Source organism: Miscanthus floridulus, chromosome 19, assembly GCF_019320115.1.
Source record: "Miscanthus floridulus cultivar M001 chromosome 19, ASM1932011v1, whole genome shotgun sequence".
NCBI lineage: Eukaryota > Viridiplantae > Streptophyta > Magnoliopsida > Poales > Poaceae > Miscanthus > Miscanthus floridulus.
The window spans coordinates 44,257,959-44,280,614 of record NC_089598.1 but is presented as its reverse complement, the minus strand read 5'-3'; the positions used below and the strand labels follow the sequence as shown (position 1 = coordinate 44,280,614).

The 22,656-nt window shown below is 43.0% G+C and overlaps 1 protein-coding gene and 1 long non-coding RNA gene across 15 annotated transcripts; both read right to left on the bottom strand.

Annotated features, from left to right (window-relative positions):
- Window positions 1-5,660: 5,660 nt before the first annotated feature.
- LOC136527174 (aldehyde dehydrogenase family 2 member B7, mitochondrial-like) lies at window positions 5,661-12,351 on the bottom strand. 2 transcript variants are annotated; one of them, XM_066519792.1, is made up of 11 exons: window positions 11,970-12,351; window positions 10,146-10,292; window positions 9,483-9,625; window positions 9,241-9,394; window positions 8,866-9,095; window positions 7,761-7,850; window positions 7,380-7,553; window positions 7,150-7,287; window positions 6,420-6,557; window positions 6,237-6,298; window positions 5,661-6,109 (listed from the first exon to the last, which is right to left on the bottom strand). In XM_066519792.1, the coding sequence occupies exons 1-11, from the start codon at window positions 12,073-12,075 to the stop codon at window positions 5,836-5,838; spliced, it is 1,656 nt and encodes a 551-aa protein (XP_066375889.1). In that variant the 5' UTR covers window positions 12,076-12,351; the 3' UTR covers window positions 5,661-5,835. The 2 variants fall into 2 exon arrangements, with proteins under 2 accessions (XP_066375889.1, XP_066375890.1); XM_066519793.1 differs by having other exon boundaries at window positions 10,146-10,283.
- A 3,720-nt stretch (window positions 12,352-16,071) lies between these two features.
- LOC136529075 (uncharacterized) lies at window positions 16,072-21,797 on the bottom strand. 13 transcript variants are annotated; one of them, XR_010777192.1, is made up of 10 exons: window positions 21,460-21,797; window positions 21,009-21,113; window positions 20,831-20,921; window positions 20,329-20,408; window positions 19,761-19,836; window positions 19,538-19,689; window positions 18,940-19,045; window positions 17,631-17,729; window positions 17,436-17,499; window positions 16,072-16,414 (listed from the first exon to the last, which is right to left on the bottom strand). It is a non-coding gene; the product is annotated as an uncharacterized lncRNA (long non-coding RNA). The 13 variants fall into 13 exon arrangements; XR_010777189.1 differs by having other exon boundaries at window positions 18,940-19,051; window positions 19,538-19,649; XR_010777187.1 differs by having other exon boundaries at window positions 19,538-19,649.
- Window positions 21,798-22,656: the final 859 nt, after the last annotated feature.

Sequence of the window (22,656 nt, the reverse complement as noted above, 5' to 3'; positions counted from 1 at the left end):
GGACTTCCGACGTAGATCTGAACGGTTGGATTTTCACTTGGAGTATAAATACTCCTCTCTTCACTTCTAACCATTACGGACTCATTTCATAGTTGACTCACTTCGTGCTGAACAGCTCCCAAGCAACTAAAGCACCCCTCTCCTTCCTCCTTTGCTCCAATCTTCAATTCCCTTAGTTTTTGAGTGAAAGGAGAGTGGATTAAGTGAGAGCATCACTTTGAAAAGCTTGAGCACTTGATTTCTTCGTCAAGCCGGTTGTCTTTGCATCTATTACTCTTGGGGCTTTGCCCCTAGCCGGCTAGGCGTTGCCCAAGAGCTTCCATCTTGTGGAAGAGCCTTGGAAAGTTTGTATCACCCTTCGATTTCTTAGTGGAAAGCTCAAGTGACCTTTGTGGTCGCTTTGAAAGAGGCAAGGAGGTGGAAAAGACTCCGACCTTAGTGGTCACCTCAACAACGAGGACGTAGGAGCTCCTTTGTGGGGTTGCCGAACCTCGGGATAAATCCTTGTGTCCCGCGTGCTTGTTGTTGTTGTGATTGCTTGAGATTACTTGTATGTGTTTGTCGCTTTGTCTCCAAAATCTCCATTTTAGGGTTTGGACTTGATCTACGGTTTGGAGGCATTACGGCGTCGCGGGAGTGACCCAACATCTTCACCAAACCACTAGGAAGTGAGGTTGTAAGATTAATTATTCGCAAAGTTAAATTTGGCACTGCTTTTGTAGTTCACTTAGGCGTCGGGACTGCTGGCGTTTGCGTCGGAACTTCTGACAACGTCGGGAGTTCCGACCCAAACGTCGGGACTTCCGACAGTGGCTGACAGATTTGAACTTAGCATTTGCAGTAAATTTTTAGATACGCCTATTCACCCCCCTCTAGGCATTGTTAGATCCTTTCAAGATGGCTGGCCGCTGGCCCTGGTCGTTGGCGTGGTCGTGCGGCCCTTGGGGGTCGCCGGGTTAGGGGCTCAAGGTGTCGAGTAGGCCACCTCCAGCCGTTGTGTCGCCTCCAGCCACCACGGCCGTGCCGCCTTGCTGGCTCCATGGCTCACTCTCACATGGTCATGCGCCTTCGCCTCCGCCTCCGCCTCCGCCTCCACCTAAAACGCTCGTGAGCTCGCGGTCACACGCACCTGCTCTGCCTCACTATCGGATAGGGATAGGGTTGAGAGCGGCCGAGCGGGGGACTCTAGGAGGGTCCACACAAGTGTTGGGCCGGGAAAAAAGAAAAGATACAAGTTGGGCCAGCCATTGAACTTTATTTGCTGAGAAGGTTGAGTAGGAATGAAGCGCGACTTTTCGACAGTGTCGTCTTTTTACGTCGGGACGGACATCAGAGCCCCACCACCACAGTGCATTTATAGTGAAAATTCATGGTGGGGCTTAGGGGAGCTCTATGGGCTCCGCAGCGGTAGGAGGGGGGGGCTTAAGCCCCTACCCCGCCGCTAAGTCCGCCCCTGATGGTATGCCTGAATCTTCACACTGGTCCAACGACGACGTTGTCGTTGATGCCTCTGCCCTCACCACCAGCACGGCAGGCATTTCTCGTGAAAATAATCACGCACACCACTAGCACACGCCATCGAACCTTTAATAACAACTTGCAGCAAAAGCTAGTAGTGTGCAATACTAGTCGCGACAAGAACCAATTTTATTTTTTTAAATGGAAAACATCAAGACTCAAGTACCTGCTTGCAAAGAAAACTATGTCTCATTTGGTAAGCTTTCCTTTTTTTAATTCATTCATGTCTATATACGTATATATATCTGAATAATCATGTGAAGCATTGAACTCATAGGCTAAACATCACAAACATAATCCCTCCATCCCAAAAAAAAAATATAAACATCATTTTTCGAAAAATCAATCATTCTCGAGTTTATCCAGAAATAGAGAAAATAATATCAACTTTTGTATCTACAAATAGATCCACTATAAAAAAATATATATTTCATAATTAAATTTGGAATTGATTGAATACTCAAGAAATGATTATGCTTTTTTGAACAGAGGGATCGGAGTATTACTAGTAGAAAGAAATTTCGGGCCCTAAACTGTTGCGGCGAGGTCCCACTTACTCCCACATGTGGTTTCTGCGAGGCAATGTATGCAACCAAGATTAACCAAATCAGTGTAACATAACATGAATGGAATCTGGACCCTGAGAAATTCAGATGCAATGCAGCTACAAAATAAAACATACACACACAAATATTGGGGAGCGCAAAAATAATGATAGGTTTTTTAGACTCGGCACTAAATAAAAATCAGTGACAGGTGACCCGTCACTGTTAATACCATTAGTCAGCGTACAACAAAGTCCATGAATTATGAATTGTACGGCCCCTTTGGAATAGGCCCCGTTCGCTTGTCTTTTGAGCCGTCCTATTTCAGCGAACGAACAATGTTTTTCTCACAACAAATCAGCGAACAGTACTTTCAGTCATGGCTTTTCAGCAAAACGAATAGGGCCATAGTTCAGCTGGACTATTTTATTAGTGGAATAATTCTTTTCTTCGGTTCATAGGTTCAGAAGTTTCACTAGCTAACTATTTTATAATAAAATAATTTCTTATAGTAGGTAAAAAGAATAAAATGACCATAATACCTTTCTTTTTTTCCTTTGTTTTTCCTACTCTTCTGTTTCTTCTCCTTCTCTCTCCATCTTATCTGCTTGGCCACCTCCCTCCCTGTCTGCTTGGCCATTCCTCTCTGATCTGCCTCACCCACCACTCTAATAATACACCCAAAGATAAATATCCCTAACACTAAGCCTCAATGCCTTCAACACCAAGTCACACTTAGACACTACCGTGGCCCTAGCCTTCACAAGTATCCTTGCACCATACACCGATCCAATCATTGGGAGCCAAGAAAATAAAGTGGCCTTAGCGTCACTAACCCTTTGTTATAAACCCTACAAAACAAAGTTAACCACATGGCCTTGTATTCATCAACAACTGGAACCCTAACTAGGGGCCTCGATGAGTTCAGTAGGGTATGGATATATTTGTTCATTAGCGATTATGAGAAGGTAATCCCCGTAGCTATCCATTCATGAGTCCATCCCTTTCTCTATGCCTGATGAGAGACAATGCCAATAGCGCAAGGCTTTTGGTTGACATTGCACTCGCATCTCCAGCCATATCACCATTGCAGAAGCTGGATCATACCTGCTTATTCTAACCATGCTTTTACTCTATTTGTACAACTTCTCAAGGAATTGCTTCTAAAAAAAGCTCTACCGCCAATATGGTTCATGTCCCATGAGACGATAAAAGTAGATGGTCAGTGGCATAACTACCTCCGGGGATTACCAAGGGACCATGGTGGTCCGCATAAGAGCAGGTCTGATCATACTATATGAAACATGTATAATGAGAGGAATCTAAGGATTTCCGAGGCCCAAGCTCAACTAGTGCAGGTGGTGAAAGGCATCAAGGATGAGATTGTCCAACGCAGTAAGGTTTGTTGCAGGCCAGCGGTGGGCTAAAATGTTATGCCACTATACTCAGACTTGGTTATTTACAAATGAAAGGAGCTTGCCATTCGACATTTAAAACATCTTCATGAGATCCTTGTTACAATTCCAATCGATAGCATGGTAACGGGGTTATCCCAATACTAATATTTTGATTATTGGAGGAGGTGTTGCAATGGATCCTCCATACACCCACCTCATTATACACTTGACATATGGGGACCATATGTCAATACACCCACCTCATTATACACCTAACATATGGGGACCATATGTCTTTTATATCTTTTTTTTCTCCTCTTTTTTCTCTCTTCTGCCATTCTCCACCATATCTAGGGCACCAACACTTATGCCTGATTGGTTTGGGTCCAAAATTTACCCTGCCAAAACTAGGGCAAGCCAAAACTAGGACTGCCAAATTTTGGTTGCCAAAACCTTGGCAAGAATTTTGATATAGCACTTGGTTGGGTGCCAAACTGGTACATTCAAAATTTTGGAGCTTGATTGGTTCGATGCCAAAACAGGAAGCATTTTTTCTCTTTTATGCAGCTTAAGAACTTTCTGGAGGCTTACCAAAAGTTTGGCTATAAGCATTGACGTGCCAATTCTTTGTCAATGAATTGATGACTAAAATTTTTGGCATGCCATGATTTTGGTTGGGCAGGAATTGGTAGCCAACCAATTAAGCCATTACCCCTACTCTGTTTCCCATGGCCTTCCACCTCCCATCTCTCCTCTCCCACCTCTGCAAGTACAAGCAAGCTGCACCGGCAAGCACGAGAGGCGGAGGTGGGAGGCAGGAGTGACCGTTGGGGTAGACCCAGCCTATTGAGGAAGATGCAGCTCACCCTTTGTTTCAGAGAAGGTAGGTCTAGCCAGGTATAATCTTTCTTTATTTAAGAAGAGGAGATAAGGAAAAGATTGGTGCCTGGAGCTATTGGGAGACTAGAGCACACAAAAAAAGACTCTCCTCTCCAACATGAGAGTTGGGGATAGGGGGAACAATTGGGTAACTGCTGCTCGCACTTCCAACAACTGCCTTTTCATAATGAACTCTGCAAATCGGTTGCTACAATATAATAGTCTTATAAAAAATAAAAAGGGAGCAGCCAAATTGCACAATATAGGGTGTGTTTGGTTGTCTGACTTAATGCAGTTTCTCTGTGTTTGGTTACCTGTATAGTCTCTAAACCAGGCTTGTTGAAGCCAAAAATGGGGAGCTAGCCTGCATTGCTGGAAACGCTCAACTCATGCGTTCTATCTAAGGCTATCCGCACTCGTCGACCTCTATTTTCATCTCTTAAAAGGAATATTCTATTCTAGTTATCGAGATTCTCTACTCTAGACTTATTTCTTCTGCACTTGTATTACCTCTATCCCATACTCTATACCCACTATTCCATATTTTATTCCTCTCTCTCCCTTTCTCTCTCCCTAGCTCTCTTTCTCTCTCTCGCAGGCACCTCGGGAGGCGCATAGCGACCGGCAGCGCGCCTCCACGAGTAGCGGCCCGCGCGCGGCCGCTACCGTTGCGTGCCGCATGCAGGTGCGCGCTGCGCGCGATAGAGGCGCTGCTGCGCCGTTTGCGGGCCTGGTTACAGGCCGCGGTGCGGATAGCCTAAGCCTGGCTTGTACAAGCCTATGGGCCCACCTGTCAGCGTTCCTCCACCACTCTGCCTTCGCCGCAGGTGACCATCCCCACAGCTCCGGCCATCTGCGACAGCACCACCACCTTGACAACTCACCTGCATGCGTGGCCTCTCCGTGAACCCTGACAACTCCCCTGCTCGGCCTCACCGAAACATCCTGGCGGCGCCGTGGCCCCCACGAGGACGGACGACGAGGTGGAGCAGCAGCACACCTCCATCTCCTTGAGCTCCAGCCAAGATCTACTTCCGGCAAGTGGAGGGGGAGGTGGCCACGGGCTCGGCCGCCATCCATAACGGCACGACGGGGGAAGGGTGCGCCGTGCGCTTGCGCCGGCAAAGTGGAAGGGATAGAGGGCGAAGGGACAGTGCGCATGTGCAAGTGCTAGACCAGGCAACCAAGCAAAAGCAATCCTAATACAGGCTAGCTAGCCAATGCAACCAAACAACTGCTGGTTGCATTGCTCAGGCGCCAGCTAGCCAGGCTTAAAATTTTAGCCAGGCTGGGCTAGCCCATGTAACCGAACACACCCATAGGCACCAACCAAAAGGCTTATTAGAGAGATATAACTGACAACCCAGAGGGCAAATCTTATTATAGCTGTTCTTCATCGTCATCTATCTGATTATCGCCTTCACATTGTTCGGGATGTGATGAGGAAATGAATATCCGTGGTTCTTATCCAGAAGGCCATACCATACTTGCAGCATCTACAACCACGCGGCGTTCTTGATAGGGGTGACGACTGCCTTCACTTGCAGGTAGTTCTTCAGGCTGTCAATGCCCTTCTCCCTCCCAATGCCGCTCATCTTGTACCCACCAAAGGGAATTGCAGCATCGAAGATGTCGAAGCAGTTCACCCAGACGGTCCCGACCCTGAGCGCACGTGTCAGGGTGTTGGCCGTGTCCAAGCTATTGGTGAATACGCCAGCGGCCAATCCATACTGGCTCGCATTTGCCCTCTTGATAACCTCATCGAGATCTCTGTTCAAGCAGGACAAAAGTTATAACCCAATAGATTGTTGCTTAAGATTTCTTTGCACTTCTTGATTGTTTGGTTATTAATTAGAGTTTCAGACATTAGACAAATCAACATGAGGATAATACTCACTTGAACTTGAGGATTGACTGAACAGGCCCAAATATCTCCTCCTGAGCAATCTTCATGCCATCCTGTAACAGCCATGTCATGAACTTTAAACATATCCTTGTTTGTTTTTGATGGAACAGTAAGCATATCTTGCAAGAGACAAGACAAATTTTGTACTAGTACTTCGATGCAGTCAAAGCTCACCTGGACATCAGAGAAAATCGTTGGCTGGATGTAGTAACCTTTGTCACCCAACCTATCACCACCCGTCACAAGGTTAGCTCCACCGTCAACACCAGACCTAATATAGCGCAAGATCTTGTTGAATTGCTCGTCGTCAATCTATAAAGAAACAAAAATTATAAGTCATCATCAGTCCAAACACGGAGGAAATGTAGAGTTACAATAGTGAACATTGTCACCAATCTCATAGAAGAAACTTGCAAGATTTTAGTGTATGGTTTATGTTGATTGAAGGAATTGTTAAAACATGCATCAGTTATATTGAAATATAATTGGCAATGTAAGAGCATCTCCAAAAGCCTTTCTTAAACTCACTCTAATAATTATTTAGAGAGCCATTTAATAAAAATCACTATATATATTTTCATTCTCTAACAGCTTTTCTATATCTTGTGCCAGCCCCACTCTCCATCTTTGGCTAACAAAAAATCCGGAACAGAGGATAGCAATATTAGAGATCTAATTAAAGAAGCTGCCGGAGGGGCATTTTTTTTACCAAAATCTCTACTCCTTTTAGTAAGAAAGAATATAAAGAAGCTCTTGAAGATGCTCTAATAGCTCATTGGGTGAACTGAGAAGCTTTTATGAGTTTACTAGTGATGCAACTATACGTGAATGATACATCAAGCTTCTAATTGTAGAGATTGTAACTACATAAATAAACCATTAAATATCCTAATCAGAAATGTACCTGCGGGCCCTGTTCAACACCTTTCCTGAATGGATCACCAACGACACGCTTCAATGCACGAGCCTTGGCCTTCTCCACAAACTCATCATAAACACGCTCATGAACAAATGTGCGAGATCCAGCACAACAGCATTGTCCCTAAAACATTCATATGAAAAGAAAGATATTTAAGTAGAATGAAATGGAAAACACAGTTATCATGCTTATTTTAACATCATACCAACAAATACCTGGTTAAAGAACAGGGCAAAGTGCGCAAGCTCAACAGCATGGTCAACATCAGCATCGTCCATGATGATAAAAGGAGACTTGCCTCCTAACTCCAGTGTCACTGTCTTAAGGTTGCTCTTTGCAGCCAACTCAAGAATAATTTTGCCAGTATCGGTAGATCCAGTAAATGCAACCTTTATTGAAGGAAAGAAATATATGTTTAGTCCTATGGTATAGTTTTTCAAGCCATTCTCTATAATGACATAGAATATAATTTAGGGCCTGTTTGGAACGCAGGAATTTCACAGGAATCACACAGGAATCAGTTCAATTTCACAGGAAAAACGCAGGAATAGGGAAAAAAACCCACATTCCAAACAGGCCCTTAAAGGTTTATTTACCTTATCAACATCCATGTGACTAGCAAGAGCAGCACCAGCAGTAGGGCCAAAACCAGAAACGACATTCACAACACCCTCAGGTAGTCCAGCCTATTTAGCATGCAAAATATGATCAGCTCTGATTGAAAGAAAAAAATACAGGCTATATAAAAATTATATCCCTTGTATATTCTAACAACCAACTGGCCCATTGCATGCTCAAAGCAGCTAGATCTAAATATACAGTTATACATGCAACACATGTGTGATAACCATGATTACATATAGTGGTTTTAAAAAAAAAAAGGACCAACTAGGAGGAACTAGGTGGCATTTTTTTAAGAAAATAGGAACTCAAATTCACCTCAACGAGGACTTACCTGGGTGGTCTGGGCATACCTAAACACCCTCGACAACTGAGCTAGCTCTGCTTCCCATATAGTGGTTTTCATATACAATTAACACAAATGTTGTATTAACCTGATTAGTCCATGGTTCTAAACTGTTACAATCAGCGCCCGCAGAAGTGTACATGCAGATTCTTTCTATTTCTCTATAAGATATAGTTTTCCTTTAATGGATTACCTTGGGATTTTTAGCCTGCAACTAAAATGTTCTTTACATTTTACATAGATAGAACAAGTTATTTAAACTTGTACGTGCAGTCTGAGCTGCAACCATATCCTATATATGCATAATGCATTGGTAGTTTGGTACAAGGTCAAATTGACAAAGAACTAGGACCCAATATACTGAAATTTGAATCATTCGTCTCTTGCATGCTCAATTAACACCACTAGATAGTTTTTCCCTCATGTGTTTCCCTCTTAAGAGTGGCCATGATGCAAAGCGACTCAAGGGAGAAAATTTAGTAAAAGTAACATTAAGCTTTGAGAGATCACTCCATCCATCATGTGATAGATAAAAAAGAACATGGTTGACTAATCCTAGCATCTTTTATTCCCAATAAAACACAAACGCATCACTAGAACATTTAAAAAAAGTTGTATGATGAAACAAAGCCCATTCTCTCTAAGTAAATTGAATAATTGCAATAAAAGGAAGTGATTACTAATTTACTTCACTAACAAAACTAAAGAGAACACAAAATATTAGTTGCACCAACCTCATGCAACAGTTTGGAGATATACAAAGCCGACAGAGGAGTTTGTTCAGCAGTCTTGAGCACGAGAGTATTTCCACATGCCAAAGCAGGGCCAACTTTCCAGGCAAACATCAGAAGAGGAAAGTTCCATGGGATGATCTGACCTGCAACACCAATTGGCTCATGCAAGATCTGTACATGGTGTGGGCCATCAGCTGGCACAATGAGCCCATGGATCTTATCAGCCCAACCTGCGAAAAAACAGAAGTGGAACTGAATCAGACATGGAAGTATATTGCTGCACGGAAGTATGTTGTACTGTTCCAGACAACTTTTTTTTTTTGAAACAAAGTTCCAGACAACTTTCGTCAGTTAATATTAAATAAAGGCAATCACCAGCATAGTAACGCATAAGACGGGCCACCATGGGCACTTCAATCTGGGCTGCTTGCTCATATGGCTTTCCGTTGTCCCATGTCTCCAAAGCAGCAAGCTCGTCATTGTGCTTCTCTATCAAATCAGCAAACCGCAGTAGGATACGGGACCTCTCCTGCAAAGTTAAGATTCCAACCATCTGTGAGCATGGCTGAAGGCCGCAATGACACGGCAGAAACTAAAATCTCAAGCTGAGTGTTTACATAGGCAGTCATCTTCGGCCATGGCCCTTCATCAAAAGCCTTGCGGGCCGCAGCTACAGCACGGTTAATGTCCTCTGCGTCACCCTCAGCCACATGAGCAATCACCTCCCCTGTACGAGGATCCAGAGTTGGGAAGGTCTTGCCTGATGAGATGAAAATACACATCACAGACGGTGAGTTTGACTTATCATCAAGAACAGGAAAAACTAGAATAAATCTTTGCCATGTTGCAGGCCCACATTAGACAATATTTTGCCAAATATATGGTTGATAACAGAACTGTTTGAATTCTTAGAAGTGTAGTGCTTTGTGGTGAAGCATAGTTTCTAAAGGGGGATGATTTAGAAGGGTGTGGGTTTGTACTCAAATAAATTCTAAACAAACATGCATATTTTGTTGTCGGATAGCATATCAGCTGGGAAAATTTCAGATGACATGGCATTTTCATTACTCTTCTTTTACCCCTCACACTATAAGCAGATATTAAGCAACAAAAACCGATCTATATTTTTCCATTTTATGGGCCTACAGGTATCATGGGGAAGCCCAGCAAAGTGGCTATTGGATCAGCCTTGTTAATACTAGTTTTTGTTGAAAGATAAACTCTAAGGATGCTTGATTACTAATAAGCTGCTCAGATAGGAATGAAATGGAGTTACATACCGGATGCAGAATCAACAAAGTTGCCATTAATGAGGAGCTTTGTGTAGTTCACTTGAACTGAGGGCGTGATGGGCTCCTCTACTGCTGCTGCAGTGCTGAACCTCTGAAGGACGCCTGGCAACAGTCCGCGCATCCCATCTGCAGGCACTGTGGTAATATGATATTTGCTCATAAATGTCAAGACTCAGAGAAACATAGTAGCAAATTTCTATCTATGAAACAAATACATTAAATGAGGCCTGGATTTACAGATGGCTAAAGGAGACATTCTGACCATATTTGGTGCCCCAAAGCGTGAATATCCCTAAACATAAGTACATAACATAGCAACACGAAGGCACAGACCATATTTGGTGCCCCAAAGCGTGAATATCCCTAAACATAAGTACATGACATAGCAACACGAAGGCACATTGTATGCGCTATCCTTTTTGTTTCTATACATATAGGACTATTTCACACACGTAGTGAACTTGTTCTTGGAATTCAGTATAACAAAATATGCGCATGCTAAGCAACAGTGAACTGAAAATACCACACTATTTTGAGATTTTGTAGCAGAACAAATGGAGGTTGGGTGCTCATGAAGACATGAACACATCATTTTGTGGCACTGGGCTAATGGCAGTGCTGCAAAAAAAGCAACAGATGGAAGATGCTTTGTTCTGGTTACATTAGAACTGGCTACCTTTGACATTTTACTAAGTTGATCATGAATATCTTGACGTAAACAGATCATGGTTGTCTTTTACAATATGTAGAATTTCGGAAGTGACTATGTTTGCCTCGCCACCAATAATCCAATATCAAGCAGTTGGGTAGCAAACAAAATTGCAGACAACCAAAATCTCTGGTTTCCACTGTACCGATAAGGACCGGAGGAAAAATCCGCGTCTTATCATGTCTCGGGGAAATCTTATCTCTGGAGCGAAAAAGTCCAGTACTCGTATTCAAGCCATGACTCACTGATGACGCACAAGGCCAAGAAGCCACACATCCCGAGTCGTAAGGGTGAGGGCAAAGCCGGAAATGGCCATAAAGCCTGAGTAGACAAGGCACACTAGAAGATGGGTGGGTGAAAGCGACGTTGGATGGAAGAGTTAGGGAGGACGATATATCTCCAAGAGATGAGGACTGGTGCTGTACACACAGGTAGAGGTAGATATTATTATAGAGCGAGAGAAATGAAGATGAGGTAGATCATTTATTAGAAGAACCAATTCTAGAGAGATTACATGTCAAAATCATGGTTTTTATGGTATTAAAAGAGAAGGAAATCTACAAGATTCAACTTTCACGTCAGCAGTCAGCTAATGGAACTGTGCTGCAGCTGCTGCAGCCGAAATTCTCTCACAGTTGACTGTACAAGAAGCAAAGTAGCTTAAGCGAACGGGCCTATAGTAAGGCTGACAACAATCTAAAGGGATTCTGATGAAGCTGGCTTTTTTTTTTACACACGGGCATCAACACCCAGGAATTCAGATCGTCGTGTCTACTCTGCTGATCAGATCCAAAGCGCAACGCACGACACATTATCCCGATCCGCTTGTGAAGCGATCGGAAGACACCCGGGGGTAAAAACTGAGGTGGGGGATGCGGTGATATCAACACCAACAAAGATAAGATCAAGAACCCATAATAAAAAAAATTACGAACACGACACACGGAAACAGCGAACGCCGCGAGATTAAAATCCATGCATACTAGTTTCGCAACAAAAAAAAAATGCATACTGTACTAGTGCTACGAGCTTGTCCGATTCCTAACAGGATAGGGCCGGGGCAGCCGCGCAGGGATGCATGTCCAAGAGGCGCGGAGCAATACCTGGCCTGCGCAGCGCAGAGGGGACAGCGGGTGGCGCGGCGGCAGGGGCAGAGGCCCTGGCCAAGAGGTAGCGGGAGACGAGCGAGGACGCGGCCCTCCGAGCCATGGGGCGAATTTATTGCGCCCGCCGAACCGAGAATCGAAGAACCCTCTGCTGCTGCTGGTTCCGCCGCCGCGGCGCAGTAAATGGAAGCGGATATCCTCCTGTACTTGCAGGCGTCCGTCCCCGCGGCAGCAGAAGCGGCAGGCAGTGGAGGTGGTTGGTGTGGGAGTGAGGACGAGTAATGGCTGCCGCTGCCGGGTGCGGGGTGCCTCCCCCTTCTCTCTCTCTTCCTCCTGGTCTTGGATTTGGGCTTGGTCTGGGTTTCGATTTTAGAACCCAACCGAATTTGGGCTTGGTCTGGGTTTCCATTTTAGAACCCAACCGAGTGGGAAAACGAGGGCATTTTTGGCATTGTTCAAATGGATATCGAGGAGCTGGGGTGGGTGGCGCTGTAGATGGGATGGACGCCCATATGGTTTTTTTTTTTTTGAAACTGGGCCCATATGGGTTGGAAGGGTGGTGGGGTGCGTGAGCGAGCTGCAGCTAACCTGCAAGGTCAGCAGGTGCAGACCATATACGTATGGATGGGCTTCAAGTCGGGTGTTGAGGCGGATCTTGTCCATGTGATTCTCAAGTTTGGTCGCTGCACGTGCAGTGCAGGTGGACCTTTTCAACTGAAGGAAAAACTGAAGGATGCCTTTTTGGCCATTGAAATAATCGGGATTAACCTAGGGAAGCAACTACAACTAGGACATTTATACCACTAGTAGGGTGAAAATTTGCAGAAGGCTTTTTTTTAATATAAGAAAAGAATTATTTAAAGACTTATTATACACAAAAAATGTTGTTATTTCACATATTTTCTTATGATTCGTGCTTACAAGTATTTCTACATTAGCATGCTAGATTGCTCATTTTTATAATTTTGAATTTTATACTTCCTCCGTCACAAAAATAAGTGTCGTTCTCGCTTCCCGACGAGTCAAACGCTTTTAACTTTGACCAAATATATACAAAAAAAATATTAATAATCATAGTACATAATTTATATCGTTAGATAGATCATTGAATATATTGTCATAATAAACTTATTTAGAGATACAAATGTTCTTAATATTTTCTACAAACCTTGTCAAACTTAAGGGGAAGTTTGACCGACACGAATATCATAGCGACACTTATTTAGGGATAGAGGGAGTATGGGTTAGCAAGTCAATTTTATTGTTGAGAATGATTTAGGCATGTTGGCATGTTCATTTTTCACATTCTCTCCCATGTCAACAAATATATTATTCATGACGCCCTCAATACTATTGAGTAGGCCGGAAATGGAGAGATAATTTTTACCGGAAGCTACTTCTTTCGTCTTGAAATACAAGCAGTTTGGTTGTTATTTTTCCTTAATTATTAGCTGGCTTCTAGTCGCGGCGGGGGGTTTCATTCTAAGTTTTCAAAGACTGAGTTGGAAATAGTATAGGCAAGTTTATCCTTATAAAACTCATTTTATCCCATTAAACTTCTATCATCTCTTTTTATGTATACTTCGTCTTATTAGTTTATTTAATACTCATGAAACTTCTATAAACCTCTCTATCGAGACTGGTCCAATGGGTGACCCTAGAATTAAAAGGAATCAATATTTTCTATAAAAAAACAAGAGGAACGAGATGATTAAAGACCATAATACCTTGTATCCGAGGACAAAGAGAGTAATTACTCGCACGTCACGGGCTCTACGCTGACAAGGAAAATGTGGATCAGGTGGTTACCGTTTCCCTGTTAGGTGGCCCACGCACTTGTGGTAGCAGGAATGAGATGCACGTGACAGGCAAAAATAGACGTGACGGTGCATCAACAACTATAGCCGAAAACTGACGGAACAGGGAGCGTCTCAAAGATAGACAGGGCATGGGCATCGTGTCACTACAGGCTTAACAGGAGCAGGGACGGACGCATGGAGGAGAGAATCCAGGAGGTAAGCACGGCACGGAGCAGTCAGTTCAACACTACCTGGCCTCCGGAGCGCAGAGGGGACAGCGGACCGGCCGGCCACGAAGGGCCCGGAGAGTAGGCGGCGGGAGGCGAGCGCCGTCCGTGCGGCAGCCGAAGCCATTGCCAATCTGCCGCGCCTCTGTGATGGTGCGGTCAGCAACGGAAGCGGGTAGAGAGCTGTGCTTGCCGGCGTCGCCGGTGGCGCTCGGAGTGGGGAAGCAATGGCCGCCGTCCGATTCCCGGATTTGGGCTTGGACTTTGGGGGTGGACAGCGACGGGTGCCCTTGGCCTTGGGGGGTTTAATAGGCCTGGGAGTTGACTTTTGTGGTTGAAACAAGGGCATTCCGCATTTGTGGTTTATTCTCTCCGTTCATGGAAAGATGTAATTCTCATTTTTTTAGAAATTAATTAAATGATTTAAAGTTTGACCAAAATATATAAAATTATTGATAAAAAAATAAATATAATTAAATTAGTTATAAAATATGCTCCCTCCGTTCTAAATTATAAGACATTTTGATCTTCAAAATATAATCTTTTGCTATGTATTCAGATATATATTAGAATCATCAGCCTGTTCGGCTGGGGCTGAAACGATCATATACGATCGTGGATTATTACTGCTGGCTGGTTTTGTGTGAGAGAAAAATACTATTCTGACCGAAAATTTACGATCGTTTACGACCAAACGAACAGGCTGCGTGTTGATGAGTTGTAAGTTTGTAACAGAACCAATAATACCACTGACAGCTCTCTTGTCTGCCAGGACGTTGTCACATGCCATCTTGCTAGGTCGACCTAGGGCTTCGTATCGAACGCAGACACGTGAATTTGATCTTCGTATCAGAACCGAGTAGAACACAAACAGGTTAGGTTCGAGTAGAGGATGATTTATTTTGAATGTGGATGCATGAGTAGGGATGGAGACTTGGTATCACCGGATAGACAATGACGTTCTAGTCTTTTTAGATGCACAGATTATGTCTAGATACAATAAAAATAATATACCTACAAAAGTCAAAACATCGTATAATTTAAAACGGGTGAAGTATTTTCGTAGTAAACCTAGTTGGAGACATAGATATATATTAATATTATTTATTATAAACTTTGTTAAAATTAAGCTAGCTAGTTTACTTACATAAATCTTATGGTTGTATACTTTTCTAAAGGGAGAAAGTACTACTTTAACTCACTCAGTAGCATTGTACTAAGGACTGTATAACAGAAGTGGATGGGTTGGGGCCACTATGCAAGGGATAGAGGGCTTACACATGTCCTATAAATGGGAAAAATATTCAAAATCTTTTTTCACACTCTTCTCGATTTGTCCATCTCATAATAACTTACAAAGGAAGTTACATTTTATTGTTGAAATTTTTATGTCCGTGCATCCTTTATATATGTAAATTTATTTATAATTTTTCAAGCATCCAGACCATTTTCTTACCATTGAGAATGATGTTTTAACCATAAGTGCTTGTAAAGTCTAGCCAATGCACGTGTAAATGCACCATTCTACCAGAAGAAAAATTATGTGACCTTTTTTTTATCCTAGGAAACATTTCTTCGAACAACTGCTATAAACATTATTATCCTGTTCGTTTGGCTTATAAGTCGTACTTTTTCAGCCAACAAACAATATTTTTCTCTCACAATAAATCAACTAATAGTACTTTCAGTCATGGCTTATCAGCCAAGCGAACAGGGTAATATATATCTCACGAACTGAGCATAGTTTAGACCCTATTTAGTTAAGCTATGGCTTTTAGAAAAGCTGTGGCAAGCTGTGGGTTTTAGAAAAGTAGACGTGGGAAAACAGCCGTGGAAAAGTTGAAGGCCGTTCGGTGACACTGTCGTTGAGAAGCTGTTGCGACTTGTAGTCTACTAGTGGAAGGCCCGCGCCATTGCGCGTGTAGGCAGGTGTAGAGAAGATCTAGAATATGGAGTATATAGACTGTAATAAACAGCTATAGGTTTTCATAAGTAGCATGGTCTAATTTCCATTCAGAATCACAGCGTGTAATAACCACACAGAAAGAAGGTACTACTGGATTTGTATTTGGAACTGCGACCGAATGTAAACAAGGCGAAGTAAGGTGGTCCTGTATGTTTTGAGTTCATGGTTATCATCGCCATTACACGATAAATAGTAACACAGAGCACAACGGATTGAAGCAATATTTGAGTGGAAAGATCTGTACTTAATTTTCTGATAAAAAGAGAAAATAGGCAGGATTTGAGCAGTATTTGGAAGCGTGCAGATAAGCATGTAGTATACACAGTACTAAAAAGTTGTAAAAGTCCATAAACATGTTGTCATTTTCTGTCCTCGAGGCGGCGTTATATATAGATGCATAGGTTTGACATGTGGAGGTGGACTCAGTTGTTTGGTTCTGTGAATCCATACCTGTATAAAATCATAGTATAAGGACGCAAGCATATGTCTGCAAAATTAGATGACAAAAATTCATAATAAAAACTGGAGGCTCAATATTCCCTGGAGAAAGAACCCAATACAGATGTAGGCGAGGCCAAACTGATTCAAAGGTGAAGTGAGGAAAACAAATAGTATAAAACAGCTAAACCCAACACAGATTTAGGCAGCGCCAACTTGATTAGAAGGAACCAGATCATAGGAAAAGAAGAGTAGAAAAGGAAACCTTTTAAGATTTTAGAGGCCTTAGAAAGATATAAATCATGATTTGATGAAGATGCTGGAGTATGAAGGCATCAGAATAGACGTATAATGACAGAGAAAGTTGGATTCATAGTGCATTTGGTAAATTGAATAATAGATAAGTACTCATACACGAGCTAGAATGTTTGTTGTACTTATATTTCTGTAGATGTAACCACCAGCATGTATGACAGGAGTGGTTCCATTTGGAGCATATTAGAACGACATGTTTGTATGAAGAAATTAATTTTGTGAACTAAAGAAGCAAACTCTTAACTTTGCAAATCATGGAGTCCTGGAACGTGGAAAACTGCTCAAACACAAAAACATTTTTTTTCGGACTCCAACATAGCTGGCTCAAACGTAAGGCTTGAGGATTTGAATGCTACAGGTAGCATCTTGTTAACCTATTTCTAATGAAATACCATATGTCCATGGAAAGTATCTACGAGGCACTGGGCTACATGGCCATGCACACGATATACAATTATTTAACTTTAGGATTTAACAATTAATATTTAGCTCTAGAATTTAGCAATGAGCTACCTTATTCTAGCCCGCAAGACATCTAAATATAGGCTAACAAAGCTGTAGATGGCCATGGATTTCAGCAACAGGAACGGACATTATTAAATGGGTTAGTGCTACACCAGGCAGACCTAAAGCTTTTGTTTTGACAATTTTGAACATTTACACTTATGATTTACACTTTTGTCGGAGAACCAAGAGATGACCTGCAGCAAAAATGTACCTTCACATTCACAATTTGCCTGGAATTTTTAGATGCTTCGGGACACTGGCCAGACCAGCAACTTCTAGATGATGAAGAGGCATCAGACATCAGCAACGCAATGTTGCTAGTCTGACGAAGCCGGTGAATTCAGACGAGAATGTACAGCACATGTAAATTCAGTAACAGGCACAGAGTATGTTTAGGACAGCGTACCTTAGATTTTTTATCATCTCCTCTCTAATTGTAGCCACTCTTTGTCCTTGAGAGGCACAGTCTTGGGGTTGTCAATCGAAGCAATGGTACCCAGAACATCTATATAGAATAAAAAGATGGTAACAGAACACATATATGCATAGTACAAAGCACGCGCCATCGCGCGCGTGGGTGAACAAAGTATGGCTGTTATATAGGGGGAAAATATATGTTTGGTTTATGGTCTGAAGATCAGATAAAAGTGGTATCCAAATACATAGATAAAGATTCAGTATAGTATATAAGAGACGATGTGTCAACATATGCGTAGAATCATTTGGCATAGAACTGGTCAGTCATGACATAATCTACAGACACTGAATTTTTTTTTTTTGGAAAATTTCACAAAGGGCGCCGTTTTTTCTGATGAGACGTTATATGCACAGGCTTGAGATTGTAAGGCGATGATCAAGGTCTCTGACGTGCAAATGTAACCCTTTCCATTTCGCAGAAATGATGCGAAACAACACAGCTGCTTCATTGACCATAGTGGTGGGGCAGCAGGAAGGGGTATGTACTGCACAATAGTTAAATAGGCATAGTTTGAACTGGCAAAACTTCTTAGCATCTTCAATTAGAGAAATTAGAAACTGTCCAATCAAATAAATAATCAAGAGAATGTGGGATTATATCATTGGCCCTATAATTGCATAATTGTTGGTTTGATTTTTTATAGGCAATAATGGGGTAGTTTGAGGGAAATACAGCAATGTCAATTTCAGTTTCAGATTCGCTAGAATCAAACATATATGTGATTTTAGATCCGTATGGCAATATTTGAAATTGTTAATCAGGAAATATATGACATGTAAATCCTGAGGCAATGATTTTTCTTGTTATGTTTGTTGGCAGAGATGAGAAGACAATCCTAACAGAAGATCATTTAGAGAATGTTTGATTTTTCATCACCTATTTGAAGTAGTCAATTAGGAAATATGCGGGTTGCATTACATCAAAATTCATATGGCATGTAAATTTTGAGGCAATGCTTTTTCTTCTTATCGTTGGCAAAGAAATTCACCCACCGAAGCAGATGGACCAGGAGGACGGAACCAAAATGCATACCTAAGGAGAAAACAAAGATAGAAGTTGGATCCATAGGAAGCTCAAACATAGGCGGCCATTGGAGCCACCCAGACTATTAATCTCTGCCGAACAACAGAAGCTGGTGGTAGCAAAAGCAGATCTCTCTATGCAGCCCAAATGCACAAATGGAAAAGTAGCAAAAATAACAGTAAACATATCAGTGCCCTAGGAGCAGAAAGCCAACCTTTTCTGTGAAGTTTAAGCCAACCTAGCAGATGAACGTTGATTTCTCGTGACTCCGCTAACTCCCAGTTTATCTTATGGAGTTTAGAGCGTACCTGCATTCCAAACTGAAACTATTGCACGGTTAAAAAAATACAATGAGATCAAATGTTTAGGCAAATTTGATTTAACCATGAAAAATGTATGTGCCTTAAACTATGATCACCAGCAATTGGATTACTGAACTGCAACTGTAGTTTTCAAACTATTTACCTAACTACAACTTGTAGAGAGTGTACATGGTACCATTTAGCACTGACGAGGTACAATGAATTTCATTTTACCGCAGAAGAAATATGAATTCAGTTTATCGCAAGGGGAAACAGAATATAAATATCCATATTGCAAAGTTATCTTACAGGTTGCAAAGCTATACTCCAGATTGCAGCGGCAAAGTTCATATTAGGTAAAAGGAAAGTCACATTTCAGATAGCAAAGCTATACCCAGTGTAGTAGGTATAGAGTACGAATCATAGAAGGATGCATAGCTTCAGTTCAGAAATCTAAAGAAAAAAAATAGAAATACTCTCATTTTGCAGTGGTACCAAGTAATAAATTACCTTGCTAGGAAGCCCAACTGGCTTTACTACTCTGCAGATCACTGCAGGCAGTACCACTTGGTCCATTGCCCTGCCTGCCTTGTCCCTACTTGCTGCAATCAGACAGTTGGCACTTGCATCGACCCAAAGACAACACAATTGTCATGGTAAGCCTGTTGCTGAGTCGTCATGAAGGTACACACTAGAAATTTAATGCTAGGACCAAGTTTTTTTTCTTATTTACCTTTGAAAGTTTAGCGCCGCTCGCGCCATTGGCCCGGCTGCCTTGCCCCTACTCGCTGCAATGAAACACCTGCCACCTGCATAAGGCAAAATAATGTATAAATTTCTATGGTCACTGAGACAACCATGCATAAGTAACCAGGTGGAGGTCTAATGAATCAGGAAGCGCACATAATATGAGAAGACAAAATTACATATATTACTATAGGTATAGTTAAGGCTTTATGTAAACCGGAATGAGGCGAGGATTGAAGCAACCATGTCCCTTGAACTGAATAATTCCATGTATAAACGGGCGAATCACAATGGCAATGAGAACAAAAAAAACAGAAGGGAAACCAAATACGTCCCTGGACTGAGCTGAAGGAAAAGGATAGATCATAACAGCGCAGTTTACCAAGTGTATTAGCATAGTGATTTCCATATTATACTGGGAAAAAAACACATCCACTAAATAATCAGGAAGGCAAATGAGGTTTACAAATTCCTGTACTATAGCAGATTGAACCCGGGAAAAATAATTTTAGAATTGCAGGCAGTGTCAGACTATAATGACAAAGACGGCGTACCTGAACATACTCAGTCTTTTTGGGTTCAGATCAACACCAATTATCCTGGACGCTCCAGCAATCCTTGCACTTTCTGTAGCCTACTCATGCAAATATGCAGGGCAATCAGATGCAAATCCACAGGAAAAATTAACGATTGCTGAAAGCAAGGCCAACATGCAACAGCTCCTTGGACCAAAAAATAACGATTGCTGAACCAAGACCTTCAGAAAGAAACTGGTAAGCCAACATCCGCAGATATATAACCTCAAACATGCATACCCAAATTGGAGTCATGACCACAACTATTAATCCTGGACGCTCCAGCAATCCTTGCACTTTCTGTAGCCTACTCATGCAAATATGCAGGGCAATCAGATGCAAATCCACAGGAAAAATTAACGATTGCTGAAAGCAAGGCCAACATGCAACAGCTCCTTGGACCAAAAAATAACGATTGAAGACCTTCAGAAAGAAACTGGTAAGCCAACATCCGCAGATATATAACCTCAAACATGCATACCCAAATTGGAGTCATGACCACAACTATTACTGCAACTCTTATAAGAAACCACTCCAAACCCACTCATTGCATATACATACCAATAATCAAACTGCAAGAAATAGAAAAAAGCCACACATCACAAATATGGAAAATCCAGTAATACTATACAACCAATGTGGCATAGATCAAGGCATACCATTTGTCTGATATCAGGATTAGTTGAAGCACGAGATAAAAAAAAGGATTAGTTGAAGCACGACTCAATTTGACCATACAATCTCGAGGATCATCGCTCCATCTGCTGCTTTTGGACAATAATAGTGTATATAATATTGAAACAAATTTATAATGAAAAATCATATCATAGAACCCAACTTCATGTAAACTTATTTAATGCAAATTTGTATGGCTCAGTTAAGTACACCACTCTAATCCACAACACTAGATGGTCCATCTGGGCATTAAGCACTTGAGCAGGGACTCATTTGAAGAAATATGCTATTAAGAACATGACTGTTGCATTATAAAGATATTTAAGAATTAGTTTTTCCTAAACCTAACTAACAGAAACCTGTGGCACATGAAATCAGCGGGTAAGGCTGCACAGGTGAAAGAGAGGAGGAGCAAGGAAGACAGGCCACGTTCACCTGGGGCTAGTGGCGCCAGATTCGTCGCCGGGCGCCCGTACCTGCGGCAACGCATGGGGCTTGCTCGCGGCGGGGCGCCGGCAGCCTCCGTGCGTAGACCTGCCTGCGCCGGCGGGCTGCACACTGGCGGGCAGCGGCGGGACCCGCCCTAGCCGGTGCGGCGCAGCGGGCGCCGTGGCCCTGCGCCCGTCGAGAGGAAGAGAGAGCGCGGGGATGGAGAGAGGAAGGAGAGAGTAGAGGAAGAGGAAGGGAGGCGCGTGCGGGGGCGGCACCCGCGGTGGCGTCGTGGCGACCTGCGGGAGGAGCGGAGGAGGACGGGGAAGAGATAAGGAAGAGGCCTTTTTTTTGCCGGAAGGATCAGAATCCGAAGCCCTGTATATATTGTGTGGCCTAGCTCCGGAGCAGAAGCTGGACGACACCGAGAGAAGCAGAGGGAAAGCGGACGGAAGCGACGGAGGAGAAGAAGCCGCCGCTTCCGGCCGAATCCGCTCCGAGCGATCACAGCCACACGATGATAGATCTAACGGCCGAAATCAATTGGAGCGACGTGGACGGTGTCTCCTTCTTGGAGTCACCGCGGGCTTGTGTAGGTAAATTTCCTCTTTAGAAATTAAAAAGTTACTTTTGTACTATTTGATTGTCTCTTATGGCTTTACAGTTAGCCCCTTGTTATTTGTTCAATTCATATGTACAAGTCCTCCAGATCAGGAAATCGAGCACTCGAGCCCATGGCCATGCACGCACCCATGGCGGCGCTCGAGCCCGCACCCGAGCACGCGCCGGCGGCCGGCCTTGGCCCGTTGCTCGGCGGTAGGGCCGCCCTTCAGCCTTGGCTGCATCGCAGGGAAGGGCAGAGGCCTTGGCCGCATCGCATCGGAGGAGCGACTAGCGAGTCGGAGGCCACTCCGAAGCTCCATTGCAACACAACAGGGAAGTGCAGAGTCCCATGCCGTCTCCAATGGAGCTAGAGGAGGAGCGCTCCACCGTGTAGTGTGTTACAAACGATAGGCAATATAAACGATAAAGAACAGTAGATCAAACATAAGGGACACGAGATTTTAATATGGAAAACCCTCCTAAGAAAGAAGGAAAAAAATCACGGGTACCAGCTAGCAAATCTTCACTATATCGGGTGAGGTTATAAACGTCGGGGATTTATAACTTTTTTTATCCCAAGACGGCGGCTTACCGGAGGTA

Excerpts from the sequence above, each read along its gene's own strand:
- LOC136527174 (XM_066519792.1), bottom strand. The coding sequence starts at position 12,075 with ATGGCTCGGAGGGCCGCGTCCTCGCTCGTCTCCCGCTACCTCTTGGCC. Across the intron at positions 7,554-7,760 it reads GTCACATGGATGTTGATAAG|GTTGCATTTACTGGATCTAC; the intron begins GTAAATAAACCT and ends CCTTCAATAAAG. Across the intron at positions 7,288-7,379 it reads TTGCCCTGTTCTTTAACCAG|GGACAATGCTGTTGTGCTGG; the intron begins GTATTTGTTGGT and ends TGAATGTTTTAG.